General features: G+C 46.6%; 1 protein-coding gene across 3 annotated transcripts in view; it reads right to left on the reverse strand.

The window, feature by feature from the left end:
• Positions 1-16,410, reverse strand: part of FBF1 (Fas binding factor 1) — a 206,207-nt gene that overhangs the window by 54,213 nt on the left and 135,584 nt on the right. For all 3 annotated transcript variants that reach the window (XM_069752052.1, XM_069752054.1, XM_069752053.1), the window contains 4 exons: positions 10,199-10,317; positions 9,717-9,839; positions 7,640-7,825; positions 6,470-6,646 (listed from right to left, as the gene is read on the reverse strand). In XM_069752052.1, the coding sequence (XP_069608153.1) occupies positions 6,470-6,646; positions 7,640-7,825; positions 9,717-9,839; positions 10,199-10,317 (605 nt within the window). The remainder of the gene's footprint in view (positions 1-6,469; positions 6,647-7,639; positions 7,826-9,716; positions 9,840-10,198; positions 10,318-16,410) is intronic.

The raw sequence follows: 16,410 nt of genomic DNA on the forward strand, positions 1-16,410 counted from the left end.
CCGTCCAATCTTTGACAAGATCAGCGGAAAAGGGATACTTCGTTCCCAGGGTCTTTTTACCTGTAAAGCGCTTATCCGGTCGCTCCCTGTGTCGCCGGACTATCTCCAAAAAGTCCGGATGAGAGGCGAACACTCTAAGGGATCGCTTGGTTCTTGTAAAAGAAACCGCATGATCCGGAGCCGAATTAGGGTCATCATCAACCTTTAGCGCATGATTGACAGCTTCAATGAGGGAATCCACAGTCGCCTGAAACTCCGGAGAATCCGGGTCCAAGGATGCCTCGGACTCATACTCAGAGTTATGATCGCTGCGAACCCCTGGAGAGGGAGAGCGAGAAGTGGAGCTACCAGAGGCTGAATGGCGTGGTGAATGCTCAGGAGAGGTAGTGCGAATCCGTTTTTTGGATGCCCATACCTCCTTCAGGTGAGAGCGGCCCCTGCTGGCCGATGATTCCCCTGTAATGGAGGGGTCTCTTAACACAGGAAGACGAGTGCCCCGCTCCCCAGAGGGGTTATGGAGGGATTCAATCGCTTTGGCCAGCGAAGCCATGGATAGTAACAGTGGGGGCTACATACACTGGGGTCGGTAGCGGCAGAGGGCTCTTGGGCACATTGGGTATCACAGGCTGAGCAGAGAGGGGAGCTTTGAGGCCGAGGGAGGGGAGCCTGGCAGGTCGTACACGCAGTGAAAAAGGTAGTACAGTCATGGCCAAAAGTATTGACACCCCTGCAATTCTGTCAGATAATACTCATTTTCTTCCTGAAAATGATTGCAAACACAAATTATTTGGTATTATCTTCATTTAATTTGTCTTAAATGAAAAAAACACAAAAAGAATTGTCCTAAAGCCAAATTGGATATAATTCCACACGAAATATAAAAAAGGGGGTGGACAAAAGTATTGGCACTGTTCTAAAAATCATGTGATGCTTCTCTAATTTGTGTAATTAACAGCACCTGTAACTTACCTGTGGCACCTAACAGGTGTTGGCAACAACTAAATCACACTTGCAGCCAGTTGACATGGATTAAAGTTGACTCAACCTCTGTCCTATGTCCTTGTGTGTACCACATTGAGCATGGAGAAAAGAAAGAAGACCAAAGAACTGTCTGAGGACTTGAGAAACCAAATTGTGAGGAAGCATGAGCATTCTCAAGGCTACAAGTCCATCTCCAAAGACCTGAATGTTCCTGTGTCTACCGTGCACAGTGTCATCAAGAAGTTTAAAGCCCATGGCACTGTGGCTAACCTCCCTAGATGTGGACGGAAAAGTAAAATAGACAAGAGATTTCAACGCAAGATTGTGCAGATGTTGGATAAAGAACCTCGACTAACATCGAAACAAGTTCAAGCTGCCCTGCAGTCCGAGGGTACAACAGTGTCAACCCGTACTATCTGTCGGCATCTGAATGAAAAGGGACTGTATGGTAGGAGACCCAGGAAGACCCCACTTCTTACCCTGAGACATAAAAAAGCCAGGCTGGAGTTTGCCAAAACTTACCTGAAAAAGCCTAAAATTTTTTGGAAGAATGTTCTCTGGTCAGATGAGACAAAAGTAGAGCTTTTTGGGCAAAGGCATCAACATAGAGTTTACAGGAGAAAAAAAAGAGGCATTCAAAGAAAAGAATACGGTCCCTACAGTCAAACGTGGCAGAGGTTCCCTGATGTTTTGGGGTTGCTTTGCTGCCTCTGGCACTGGACTGCTTGACCGTGTGCATGGCATTATGAAGTCTGAAGACTACCAACAAATTTTGCAGCATAATGTAGGGCCCAGTGTGAGAAAGCTGGGCCTCCCTCAGAGGTCATGGGTCTTCCAGCAAGACAATGACCCAAAACACACTTCAAAAAGCACTAGAAAATGGTTTGAGAGAAAGCACTGGACACTTCTAAGGTGGCCAGCAATGAGTCCAGACCTGAATCCTATAGAACACCTGTGGAGAGATCTAAAATGGCAGTTTGGAGAAGGCACCCTTCAAATATCAGGGACCTGGAGCAGTTTGCCAAAGAAGAATGGTCTAAAATTGCAGCAGAGCATTGTAAGAAACTCATTGATCGTTACCGGAAGCGGTTGGTCGCAGTTATTTTGGCTAAAGGTTGTGCAACCAAGTATTAGGCTGAGGGTGCCAATACTTTTGTCTGGCCCATTTTTGGAGTTTTGCGTGAAATGATCAATGTTTTGCTTTTTGCTTCATTCTCTTTTGTGTTTTTTCATTTAAGACAAATTAAATGAAGATAATGATACCAAAAAATGTGTGTTTGCAATCATTTTCAAGAAGAAAATGAGTATTATCTGACAGAATTGTAGGGGTGTCAATACTTTTGGCCATGACTGTATGTACCTTTGTAGTCTTTTTAGCCTTTGAGTTCGACATGATGTACCCCAATATAAGAGAAAAAACACTGCTAGTGGAAGCGATGTGGGGTAAAGCTGCAGGGAAGCACCTAGTGCCGTCTCCTTACCCAGTTCCTGTGTCCCGCAATCTGAAGATGATGGCGCTGAGTAAACCGGCATCCAGGGTGACACGGGCAGAGGGCGGTAGAGCTGCTTGCAGTGGGAAAAAGATGGTTGCCGAGAGCTAGGAGGTAGTCTCGCAAGGAGCGAGAAGCGCCAGGACTCCGGGCGGAGCCGCCGCAATGATGCGAGAGGTGGGCGGAGCTTACCAGGATGCAGCCTACACAAGGATGAAGCCGGGGACTAAATTTATGGCTTCGGCCGGCGCGCATCCGCAGACCGCCGGGAAATGTGCTGCGGAGCTCTGTGGGGATCCTGCCGCTATGGAGCCCTTGCATGCCGCCGAAAAAACGACCCCTCCCTGTGCACTTACCCCGATATGAAGGGGATGGTTCAGCAGGTCAGAGCTGTGCCCGGGGTAGTTAGGACGGTGCAGGGTTGGGAGCCTCAAACCACCATCCCCTGAAAGGGGGGTGGAGAGGAACCGCCGCCTCCTTCCATCATCTGCTTTACAGTGGTGATGAAGTGGGGGCTGCACGGACGCTACAATGGAAAGTGCCTCTGTACAGCCGAGAGTAAAACCTGGTGGGCAGGGCAAAATGTCCGGCAATATGGCCTGGCTGCAGAAGAGGATACTGGAGGTACCACTCCAGTGCTCGTCTGATAGAGAGGGAGGAGATCGGTGCCCTCGAAGGGGTCCGTCGCCCTTAGAATCAGCACAGGCAGTGGCATCCCACGTCGCAGGAGAGGCTACGTAGAGGTAATACTCCCGTGCTCGCCTGTTGCTGGTTCGGGGAGATCGGAGCCTTGAAAGGTTCCGTCGCCCCTTCGTCCAGAAGAGATAAGAAAGTAGAAAATCCGAAAAGTTCTGGTCTAAATAGCAGACCCAGTGTGCCTCCTACGGACACTAAGCTTGAACTGGGTCTCTGGAAGCCAGCATGAGGGTGTATACTGCAGGGGAAGAGCTAACTTTTTTGTCTCAACTTCGTGTCAGCCTCCTAGTGACAGCAGCATAACACTCATGGTTCTGTGTCCCCCAATGTGGCGAAGGAGAAATAGAACGTGTTAAGAAAAATTTATTCTACACACAAAAACCACAAAACAAATAGACAGAAATGTAATTATTAAAAGGCAAAAACTAAGCTAATAGAAGCATTTCACAACATATATTAGCTTTGTTATGCTGAGAATGTCCTTTGTTGCCTATATTAACCAAACAGAGCTCAGATTAACTGTAGCAAAATAGAAGCTGAGCTGTGATTGGTTGCTGTTGGCAGCCTGATAAATCCACAGCCAACAGGAAGAACTCCCCCCTGGCAGTATATATTAGCTCACACATACACATAATAGACAGGTCATGTGACTGACAGCTGCCTTATTTCCTATATTTGTTGCTCTTGTAGTTTGTCTGCTTATTAATCAGATTTTTATTTTTGAAGGATAATACCAGACTTGTGTATGTTTTAGGGCAAATTTCATGTGTCAAGTTGTGTGTGTTGAGTTGCGTGTGGCGACATGCATGTAGCGACTTTTGTGAGATGAGTTTTGTGTGGCAACATGCGTGTAGCAAGTTTTTGTGTGTTGAGTTGCATGTGACAGGTTAGTGTAGCAAGTTGTGTGCAGCAAGTTTTGCGCATGGCGAGTTTTGCACGTGGCGAGTTTTATGTGTGGTGCGTTTTGAGTATGTGCAAGTTTTGTGTGAGGCAACTTTTGCATGTGTTGCAACTTTTGTGCATGTGGCAATTTTTCCGCGTGTGCAAGTTTTGCGTGTGGGGAGTTTTCCATGAAGTGAGTTTTGCACATGTGGCGAGTTTTGCACATGTGGCGAGTTTTGCACATGTGGCGAGTTTTGCATGTGGCGAGTTTTGCATGTGGCGAGTTTTGCGTGGTGACTTTTGTGTTTCGACTTTTATGTGGCGAGGTTGGTGTATGTGTGGTGAAATGTGTGCTGAGGGTGGTATAGGTGTTCAAGCACGTGGTAGTGTGTGGCGCGTTTTTTGTGTGTGTGTTCATATCCTCGTGTGTGGTGAGTATCCCATGTCGGGGCCCCACCTTAGCAACTGTACGGTATATACTCTTTGGCGCCATCGCTCTCATTCTTTAAGTCCCCCTTGTTCACATCTGGCAGCTGACAATTTGCCTCCAACACTTTTCCTTTCACTTTTTCCCCATTATGTAGATAGGGGCAACATTATTTGGTAAATTGGAACGCGCGGGGTTAAAATTTCGCCTCACAACATAGCCTATGACGCTCTCGGGGTGCAGACGTGTGACTGTGCAAAATTTTGTGGTTGTAGCTGCGGCGGTGCAGATGCCAATCCCGGACATACATACATACATACATACATACATACACACACACACACACACACACACACACACACACACACACACACACATTCAGCTTTATATATTAGATATACATTAACTTGTAATGTCTTCACATCCTGTTCCATCCAGATGTGTCCAGATCCCAGAATTCCAAGCGGCGGAAGTTCACCGACCTCCACATTGGGACACCCAAGTGATGGATGTCTCAATATGGAAACTGCTGGTGGAACCAGCCTCTTGCGTGGTACCACCAGCGGAACACCGTCACACCACACATACACAGTGTATATGCCATAAGCACCACACACAAACACACTCTGTATATGCCGTACGCACCACACACACACACACACACACTGTATACGCCATGTGTAGCCTCTTGCGCTGCACCACCAGCGGAACACCGTCTCATCACACACACACACACACATTGTATACGCCGTACGCACCACAAACATACACTGTATATGTCATACGCACCACACACATTGTATACGCCGTACGCAGCATCTTGCGCGGTACCACCAGTGGAACACCATCGCGAACACACCGCCGCCGGGATCACAGATTCATTTTATCAGGTAAAATATTTCACTGACTGTTTTTAAACAATATTTTACCTCACAAAATGTATCCTCTGCGAACTCCTGCTGTAATGTCAGTATTGTCTTTTGCTTCCTCCCCAGCCCAGGAGCTGTGGTATGTTCCGTACACGGTCAGACACAGAATTTTTAAAATGAAACTTTCATTAGTTGGAAAACCCCTTTAAAAAGCAAATATCTACGCCAACATGGCTCCTCCTAAAAAGTACGCCAATGGCAATGAAAGGAAAGCGGCAAAGGCACAACGTTGAAGACAACAAAGGGCAAATGAGACTCTTGAAAAGCAACAGCATCGATGGGACAAAAACAATGCATATAAACAAGGGGGATAGCACATGGGGTAGACAGGTCAAAGAAGAGAGCACAGACGGGAGAAGTCAGCACATGGGGAAAGAGAGAGTGGATAGGTGGGCGAGCACATGCGGGGGAGAGATTCTCAACACTGCAAAGCCTGTCCCCATCGTGACATTACCGCCCTCCTGATGCGATAGCATCGGGCCTCCATCTAGTTATAATAGCCTATACTCCACTCCAATGCCAGTGTCGTTCCAGTGCGGGTCTCCAGGGTTCACGTGAGCTTTGCAGCCAGTCATCAGACGCGGCAGTCTCGCTTGCTTTGGATTTAAGAGTGCTTTCACATTGAGTTCTGCGTCCTCGTTGGGGCATATGTCTGAAATCGCCCGCAAAACGGTGTCTGGACGCATGAGCCAACGCATGAGCAATGGTGACGGCAGAGCGAGTGTGCACTCTGCCGTGCACTAGTTTAGGGAGTATACGCCAACTAGAGGCGGACACTAAGACGTGGTGAGGTCAACACCAATTCTGCATCCAAAACCTTCACTGAATAGATATTCATATTTTGTTACGGGTTTCTTTGCCACGTTTTCCTTCTGAGTCATTTAGGAAGAATAATGTCACATAAATGGAAAAATATGACAGATAAGGGACAACAAAGCATGTGTGTCATAAATATGTGAACGACTGTAGAACTGCAATTTCCATTAAATATCATATTTACAGTTTTTGACACAGATATTAGAAACATGAACATTCTGCCCGTGCAGGTTATGGAGGAACATTACCTTGCTCACGCTCTCTACTTCTTCAGCCCGCTGTCGAACACGAAGGGCGGAGGAATTGACCCGTTCTTTCTCAAGCCTTAGCTCCTGCCTCTCTTTTTCTAAAGCCTCCATGTCTAATGCCAGCTGCTGCTCCTTGTTCCTCAGCTCCCTAAACTGCACCTTCAGCTCTGCCTGCTCCTAAAGAGAAACAAAAAGTAGATAAGGAAACCAAACAGCAGAGGGCACTGTCATCAAAGAATCTAGTAAGCTCGAAAGTACTTAAAGCGACAGCGCCTTACCCAAACTGGTTTTGTTTTTAGTTTCATTAAGATTAAAAGGAGTTGCATTGAAATTTTTAGTTGGAGATCACTATCAGACATGTGCTTGAAATTTTCCAGCAGGTTTATAAGCTTTAGGTCCTGAATTTGAAGAGCTTCTATAAGATTAGAAAAAAAGGGCTATTTTTTTCCCAGAAACAGCCACACTCTTGTCTGAAGACTGTATTTTACATTTACTTCAAGTGGGCTGAAGCGCAAAATCAGACGAAACCCATGGACAACAGTGGTGCTGTTTCTAGAGGATGGAAATAAGATCCCTTTATTCCTTTTTCATAATACCCCTTTATGTGCACAGTCACGACATAAGTCATTTGCAAAAAATCCTGAACTCTGAAATGATGGGTGGCACAAACTGCATTCAAATAACTATGGCATTTCCTATTTAAAGCACCACTCCAGCGTTTTGTTTGTCAGCACAGGAGTGGTGCTATTAATCTAAGGTCCCAGACCATAGTCTTATACTTACCCACTGCCGTCTTCACCTTTTATCGACACTTCTCCAATCCCACGGCATCATCTTGTTACCGCAACTTCTAACTGTCTGGAACTCAGAGGTAACGGTCACAAGCTCTCAATGCAAATCTGTAAGAGCCAGAACGAGGCTCTCATAGACTTGTATTGAGCAGTGACCTCTGACTCGTTCCAGCAAACACTGGAGCGAGCCGGCAGATCCTAAACAGCTGGAGAATGACAGAAGCGGTGGCCATAAAAGGTGAAGATGGCGGAGGGTAAGTGTAAGACTAGGGGCAGCTTAGATAAAATGCTGGAGTGGTGCGTGAAATAAATAGGGAACCTCTTTTTAGGTCTGCACTCAGTTTGACTGAGAGAAGGGAGGATAGATCTATGTTCACACCTTAGCCAGGCTGATAATGGCACTCTCTCTCTGGGACTCCACCATTATTGTCCTGGTGACATCTTTCTCTGCTCGTTCCTTGCTCAATTTCTGCTGGGTGTGATATTCAGACCACTCGGCAGCAAGTTTCTTCCGTTCTTCTTCACATCGAGTCATGACTGACTGATGTTCCCCCAGCAGAGCGCTCTGTCCAGGATTGAAATCAAGAAATACATTTAGGGAAAAGTGAGCTCAACGACATAGTTTATAATCCAATGGCAACAATGGCGCTCCTGTGTTCTTTATGAGAAAGCCACCGGCTGACAAGTCGGACAATCACTGGGAGAACAATGTGATAGTCATTCCGAAATCAGACATGTGCGATCGACATGTCTCCTGACCATTAGTTGGCTGACACCCCCATATACGTTAAACCATCGTCAGAACCCGTTGATAATCAGCGGGATCAGACGACTTTAGTCTAAAATGTATGGGGGTCCTTTGTATGTAGTTAATCACATAGTCTATTGCAAACTGTTTCCCCCGCACAGTAATCGAGAACTTCTAATCAATGGAAAGATTTGTTCATTATTGATTAAAAAAATTGGGCTCAAAATCTGGAACATGGGAAAATCCTAAAGATAATGGATTTCTAGAATATTGAAATTTACAGGGAAAAAACTGTTAACTTTTCTAAAGCGTCTAAAATGAGAAATCAAGCAGCCCTGCACTTAGACTGAATGGGAAATCTGGTATTATTTTGCGTTCCATGGTAACAGACTACAATGACTGGTCCAAGTCCCTTGGTATTTTTCCTCCCGGCCAGAGGCAACTCATGTAATTTCCATGGAAGGAGATCAGCTGTCACTGATCGATCGTCTGCAGCCTTTTCTATTCTATTATAGCACATTGGTATGTCATATGATCACTGCAAATAATGTCAAGTGACCATGACCAGAAAGACAAAGTGGAGATCGCAAGAGCACTAATCTGTAGTAAGCTGGAGCCATTAAGATTAACCGACATCCCCTTTCAAGGCAGTTTGGTACTTTACATGAATCTCTGCTCATAGAAAGCAATAATAGAATAAAAAAATAAGCATGTCTCAAAATTACCCCAAAACATGTGATCTGGTATATTAGGGCCACGCTCCACATTGAAGTCTTATAGGTACTTTTCTTGTACCATATAAAACAGTAATTGCTCTTTAACGTCGCTGTGTGACAGTTGTGTACATCTGCACTACTAATGTATATATGCCAGTAGATATATAAGTATACAGATGGGTCAGGCAGGAATGTAAGCAGAACGTGGGTGTAATATGCAGAGTATAAATCACCTTTATTACAACCAGTGGAATGCACATAAACATAAGGTTAATGTGCTCAATGGTATTTCCTGCGGAATAATGTCAACACAAAGACCATTAGGTCATTTATGGCTCTGTGGAGAGATTAATAGCAGATAATGTTCACATTTATTGCTGTCTGGATGGACTTACTACCAAAGCTGGTAATAGTCATTTGATTTAGTTGAATTGATAACCTGATGTTTCCAACAAGCTTTGCAGGACCCTAGTCCAAAGGCCACGTCTGTAGTCCACGGTCACTGAACCAGAGCCCTGTGAAACTCCTATTAATATTGACAGGCTGGGATATCGCACTGCGCTATAGAAGTCATGCAGTATATTATTAATTGAAAAAAGTTATTTAAAAAAATAAAATGTAATGCTATTTGTAGTGCCATTTCTGCAAAACTTTCCACAATCCGTTTTTCAACACAACAAGCCGTATGTTGCTTGTGCTACTGTGAGCGGCCTGTGTGACCTAAATGTTTTACCATGGTCTGCAGCATCTCCAGACTTGTCTCCCATAGAGTGCATCTGGGATGTCATTGGTTGGCAATTACAAAGGGAACTGCCAGCAGTGGATCTTGATGATTTGTTTGCCCAACTGCAAAATCATGCCACTGACAAGTATACCTAAACCCACAAAAACAAGCTTCCATGAAGCTACATCGACAAAAAAAAGGGATAGGTTATGGTGCCTATCATTACAATGCTATATCATAGGTTATAATCTGAAAAATAAGTTCTTACCTTCGCCCTTTCTAATTCCTCTCTCTCCATACTTATTTGCTGGGTCATGACTCTCTTTTCCTCCTCTAGGGAGCGCTGTAGTGTCTGCACCTTTGCTTGCTCTGCAGACACTCTCCAACGTTCCTGCCATTAAAAAGTGCAGTTAATGACAAATGCAATCACTACTATACAACACTATTCAATTAGACTAGGGCTACATGGAAATTTGTCATGCAACATTCGGATTGCGGTGCCACATTGCAACATTACATCTAATAATTTCCATTATGTCACAGTGACTTGTGACCAAATGCGTTTCGATCTTCTGTTGCTGGATGCACGCGATCACTAGTCATAGACCTCAATATAAGACACGTGACTGCCACTTGCCTGTTATCTTGCGGTTTATTGTTCCATGCTTTGTCTGAGAACGGTCATGGCGAGACACAGGTCACCATGTAGTCCCAGCTTAAGAGTTTTCTAGAATTAAAAGTGCGCTTTACCTGTTCCAGAAGACGGCTCTGCTCATTTAGTCGAGTCTCCATATTAGTTATGATCACCCGCAGATTGTTTCTTTCATCCTCCATATCCGTCTGCTGTCGAGTCAAACGCTCCTGTAGTGCTGATGAGAAAAAAGGTGAAATTACACTTGTGGATGTGCGGTTGCAGTCACCCATGGTCTACAGCAGTCATGCACAATGCAAAAAAGGGGTGTAAGGAGGCTAATGGCCGTGTAGTTGATGGGAGGTATGTATCACAGAGATGGCTGCTCTTTGTGATGTAATCCAGAGTATTTTCTCTAGGGCACATAAGCACTAGGAGGTTCGTTTGTTGCACCTGGGACCGGTATTTATGAGAGTTGGGCAGGTCTGGCTACCCACGAACTTCACATCTGGGTGCGGTTAACAGTGTATATAATGGAGGCTGTCGTTTGACACATGGTCTGTGTGCTGGGAGGGAGAAGGCCTCCTGTGTGTTTGACTCCAGACTCCAGACCGAGCCGGAGTACTGACACTACACCAGCCTGTGTGCTGACGCTGAGGCCTTCCTGACTGTGTTTGAGAGGGTCCCGAGAGGGGGAAATTCCGATCAGAGTAGTGGGCAGAGGTACTGGAGCCATACTTGATGGGAGAACCCCAGAAAGCATGCTATGATTTAGCTTTGCAGAACGCCAAAGAGTATGGCAAGCTTAAATTCTTGCACGCTTGGAAATGACAATGACTTTCAGGGCACAGCAAGTTCACCGTTGGGCATATCACCGGGACAAACCACCTCGCTCCCAAATGTTTGACCTATTGCACCTGGTCCAGAAGTGGCTGCAGCCAGAGTCATCTACGCCTGCGCAGATGGTAGAACGGGTGGTGATGGAACCGCTTTGTGCACTCCCTGCCGAGGTAAGTACAGACTTTGGTTGTTCAGGGTGATCCCCGAAATGCCAATGAACTGGTTGGACTGGTCGAGAGATACCAGGGGGTTGAAGGTTCCATGGAAGGCAGCCCCCTCCATACTGGGGGTCCCAACAGGGGGCAGAGGCCCAAAAGGGGGTGGGACATTTAAGGTCCAAAGGGGCGGGGAAGGTGGTGCCCAAGGTCCTTACGAGTGATATTGTTTGCTTGAGGTGCCGTGTCTGAGGCCATATAGCCGCCCGTTGTCCCCTGACCCCCGAGCAGTTGGACTGTAGCATAGGACATCATTGTTCATGTTATGCATATCTGGCCTGCAGTGTGAACTCTCCACCCAACGAGGGGCCCAAGCGTGTCCTGTGAAGGTGAACGGGCGTGAGGTAATGGCACTGTTAGACTCTGGGAGTCTGGTGACCCTTGTGGGGGCCAGTTTTCCTCTCAAAATGATGCCGGGGGGAAAAGTCGGTGTTCAGTGCATACATGGTGACGCTAAGCACTACCCTATGGCCAGAGTAGACACTGAAATGGTCCACGGTACTGTGTCCCATGAGGTCGGCATCATTCGGGACTTGTTGCACCCTATATGCCGGAACTTTTGTTTATTTTGGGATCTCTGTGGGGGAAGGGTTCTGAGTTCGCTGGCACAAATAGGGAACCAATGAACCCTAATAAGGTATCACCACACCCAGAGGCAGATGGTTTTCCCTTTTGTGTCCTTGTGGGGGATGAGGAGGAAGTGTCCCCTGTGTCTGACATTCCGGTGTTAGGTGTGACCAGTGAGAATTTTGGGACTGCCCAACATAAGGATCCAACTCTGAAGGAAGCATTTAATAATGTCACCGTCATAAATGGGGCTGCACATTATGATGAGTGGGGAGTTGTTGTATCAGGTCACGAAAGTGAGGGAGGAGCTGGTGGAACAGTTAATAGTGCCAGGCCCCTATAGACGGAAGGTGTTCGACATGGCCCATTCACACATCTTGGGGGGACATCAGGGAGTGGAAAAAACGCAGGAACAGATCGTGCGGAGGTTCTATTAGCCTGGGTGTCCCCGGGAAATATTAAACTATTGCAGGTTCTGCCCCCCGTGTCAGTTAACCACCCCCACCTCTCATTTTCGAAGTCCCCTCTTGCCATTGCTCATTATTGAAGTGCCGTTCGAGAGAATTGCATATGGATTTGGTTGGTCCCCTGGTTAAATCTGCTCATGTGCATCAGTATACATTGGTCATCCTGGACTATGCCACACTATCCTGAGGCAATTCCCCTGAAAAAAACTCCTCCGCAAAAAGTATAGCCTTATGAATTGGTCCATGTGTTTTCCCGGACAGGTTTACCGAAGGAGATCCTGACTGACCAGGGAAGATCTTTTATGAGTAAGGTGATGAAGGAGTTATGCAAGGTCCTGCAAATCTCCAAGTTGAGGACTTCGGTGTACCATCCTCAAACAGATGGCCTTGTCGAAAGGTTTAATAAAAAAAACATTGAAGAGCATACTGAGGAAAGCCATAGAAAAAGACGGTAGAGACTGGGACTGTTACTTATTGTATCTGCTGTTCTCCATCCGTGAGGTTCCACAGACCTCTACAGGGTTCTCGCCCTTTCAACACTTGTATGGCTGACATCCGAGAGGTCTCCTGGATACAGTCAAGAAAACCTGGGAAGCCGATTCACGCCCCACAGAAGCGTCATTGAGCACGTAGCACTGATGCAGCAGAGGATTGCAAAGGTGATGCCCATCATAAAAGAACATCTCCTACAGACACAAGAAGTTCAGGCCAGGGTCTACAGTCAGAGTGAGGCAGTTCAATCCGGGATACCGAGTTCTTGTGCTAATTCCTACTGTGGAGAGTAAGTTCTTGGCCTAATAGCAATGGTCGTATGAAGTGGTGTAGAAGCTTGGTGAGGTAAACTATAAGATTCACCAGCCAGGAAGACGGAAACGGTATCAGATCTACCATGTCAAGCTCATCCAGCCATGGCAAGACAGATAGCCAGCTGAAACTCCTTGCTTGCTGGGCACGTCTGAAGGCAAGGTTGGAGGTGTAGCCATAGCAAAGACGCTGTTGAAGGCCCAGAAAACAGCACTCCAGAGGAACAGGACCTGTTCTCGGAATTACCGGGATGCACAAAGGGTTGTAGAACACGAAGTTCTGACGGAGTCACATGTGCGCGTCAACGTAAAGCTTTATCGGATTCCGGAGGCCCGTCGAGAAGAGATCTCCAAGGAGGTGAAGTGTATGTTAAAACTCGGGGTCATTGAGGAGTCCAAGAGTGGCTGATGGAGCCCGATTGTCTTGGTCCCGAAGCTTGATGGTGAATGGAGGTTCTGCAATGACTATCAGAAGTTGAATGAGGTCTCCAAGCTCAACGCATATCCCATGTCACGCCTCAATGAGCTTATCGAGAGACTTGGGCCCGCAAGGTACATAACCACCTTGGATTTGACGAAGGATTATTGACAGATCCCCATCGCACAGGGAGCCAAGGAGAAGACTGCATTTTCTACCCCGGACGGATGCTTCCAGTATGTCCGGAAGATGTTTGGACTCCAGAGGGCCCCGGCAACCTTCCAGAGAGCTATAGATAGAATTATTGCACCCCATAAACAATACGCCGCTGCATACCTGGACGATAAACTCAAAGAAGTGTGCCTTGGGGAAAGAAGAAGCCAAGTACCTGGGATATGTAGTGGGTCGAGGCGAGATCAAACCCCAAATTAGTAAAGTGGAGGCAATTCAAACATGGCCGAGACCGCTGTCCAAGACACAAGTTAGAGCCTTCCTGGGGATTGTGGGATACTACAGGAGGTTCCCATGATGGCCGCGCCCATGACTAACCTCCTTAAGGGGATGAAATCAGTAATGGTCAAATGGTCTGAAGAGGCATAGATGGCCTTTCAAGAAATGAAAGGGGCTCTGTGTAAGCAACCGGTTCTGGTGGCCCCTGGCTTAAAGAAACAGTTCATACTCCAAACAGATGCCTCAGATGTTGGGGTATGAGCAGTCGTTTCCCAGGAGATACACTGGGAGGAGCACCCTGTTCTCTACCTGAGTAGGAAGCTTTCCTCATGTGAGAGAAATTATTCAGTCGTAGAGAAGAAGTGCTTGGCCATAAGGGGGGCAGTGGACACATTACGTTACTATCTGGTAGGATGAAAGTTTAGATTGGTATTCGACCATGCCCCACTCAGATGGATGAGGGAAACAAAGGTAAAAAATGATAGGGTCACCCGCTTGTTCTTAGCCCTGCAAAATTTCAACTTCCATGTAGAATATAGAGCAGGGAAGCTACATTTGAATGCCGATGCCCTCTCAAGAATCCTTTGTCTGGTAGTAGAAAGTGCCAAGCCTCACGGCTTTAGGCAGAGGGGGGAGGTATGTAAGGAGGCGGATAGCCGCGTAGTTGATGGGAGGGATGTGTCACAGAGATGGCTGCTCTCTGTGATGTAACCTGGAGTATTTTCCATAGTGCATGTAAGCACTGGGAGGTTTGTTTGGTGCACCTGGGACCGGGTAGCTATGAGAGATGGGTGGGTCTGGCTACCCACATACCTCACCTCTGGGTGTGGTTATCAGCCTATCTAATGGAGGCTGTTGTTTGGCACATGGTCTGTGTGTTGAGAGGGAGAAGGCCTCCTGTGTGTTTGGCTCCAGACCGAGCCGAAGCACTGGACACTACCCCAGACTGTGTGTGCCCACGGGCCTGGCGAAGCAGAGCCCTGCTATGGACATTTGTATTTTCTTTGCCTGATCTAAAGGCTGTTTGTTTTCTGTTTTTGCTTCTGGGGTTTATGAAGGAATAAGCCCACATGAACTTTTAAAGGAACAAGTCTCCCGTTTTCCTCTCGTCGCACCCAAGTGCAAGTGAGTAAAACCCCTACAGGGGGGAAAGGAGACCAGAGAGATATTAGGCCACAGTACACAGAAGAAATGAGAAATTGATAGGAGATCGATGGGCAATATGTAAATTAAATCCACTTTAAGACAAATTACACTCTGGAACTCTTTGCCACTCTATAGAGAATTTGTCATGAGGTTTTTGCTACTCCATTGAAGAGCATTATAAAGTAATGACAGAGACCCTGATTCAAGCTATGTGTTAATTACTGAGTGCTGCAGTTTTGATAAAACATGGATTTTTGTGTACTCACCATAAAATCCTTTTCTCTGAGTCACTCATTGGGGGCCACAGAACCATGGGGTGTATGCTGCTGCCACTAGGAGGCTGACACTAAGTGAATACAAAATGAGGTAGCTCCTCCTCTGCAGTATACACTACCCACTGGCTCTAGACAGAACCAGTTCAGTGCAAAAGCAGTAGGAGATTATAATCACTAACAATAGGTATAACATGTCAAACCAGTGAACAATAGTAGCCATCAAGCCAACAGGGTGGGTGCTGTGTCCCCCAATGAGTGGCTCGGAGAAAAGGATTTTGCGGTGAGTACACAAAATTCCTGTTTCTCCTTCGCCACATTGGGGAACACAGAACCGTGGGACGTCCTAAAGCAGTCCCTGGATGGGAACAACATCAGATCAGGCCCTGCGTAACCGCTACCTAAAAATGCGCTACCGTGGCCTGCAGAGTCTGCCTGCCCAGACTTACCTCTGCGGAAGTGTGGGTGTGAAAATTATAGTGCTTCAAGAATATGTGTGGACTGGACGAACCCGCAAGCTTGCAGGCGTGCTTTGCCAATGCCTGGTGCCTAATGACCCAGGAAACCTCAATCGAGAGAGTGGAGTGTGCTCTGATCCCCACTGACCTCTGACATGGAAGGATTCCTGGAAGGTGGAACGAATCCACCTGGCTATCATAGCAGATAAAGCGGCTATACCCTTCCCGTGACCATCAGAAAACCCGATACGTACCTTCTCAGAGCTCTCACCTCGTTCCACTATGTGGACTGGAGCTGGACAAGATGAGGAAAGAACAATATCCTCTTAACGGTTGAAGTCAATACCACCTTGGCAACAAGGGACAGGCACAGTCTGAGGACAACCTTGCTTTGACAGAACTAAGGAAAAACATCTGAAAGAACAGAGCGGCTAGTTCCGAAACACTCACCTGAATGATGTGACCGTCGCAAAAAAGGCAACCTTTCATGCCAGAAAGATAATTTTCATGAAGGGGATCAAAAGGAGTCTGTTGTAAGACTTTCAGGACCAATTAAAGTATGCGATAGGGATGTACCACATGTGAAACTCCCTTCATGAAAAAGCCTTAGTTGCATTTTTGTTGCAATAAGACCGAAAAGGCCAAAGTTTGGACTTCCAGCGAGCTGAATGCCCAGCCCAAAACCAGATTATTTT

Source organism: Ranitomeya imitator, chromosome 2, assembly GCF_032444005.1.
Source record: "Ranitomeya imitator isolate aRanImi1 chromosome 2, aRanImi1.pri, whole genome shotgun sequence".
NCBI classification, from domain to species: Eukaryota; Metazoa; Chordata; class Amphibia; order Anura; family Dendrobatidae; genus Ranitomeya; species Ranitomeya imitator.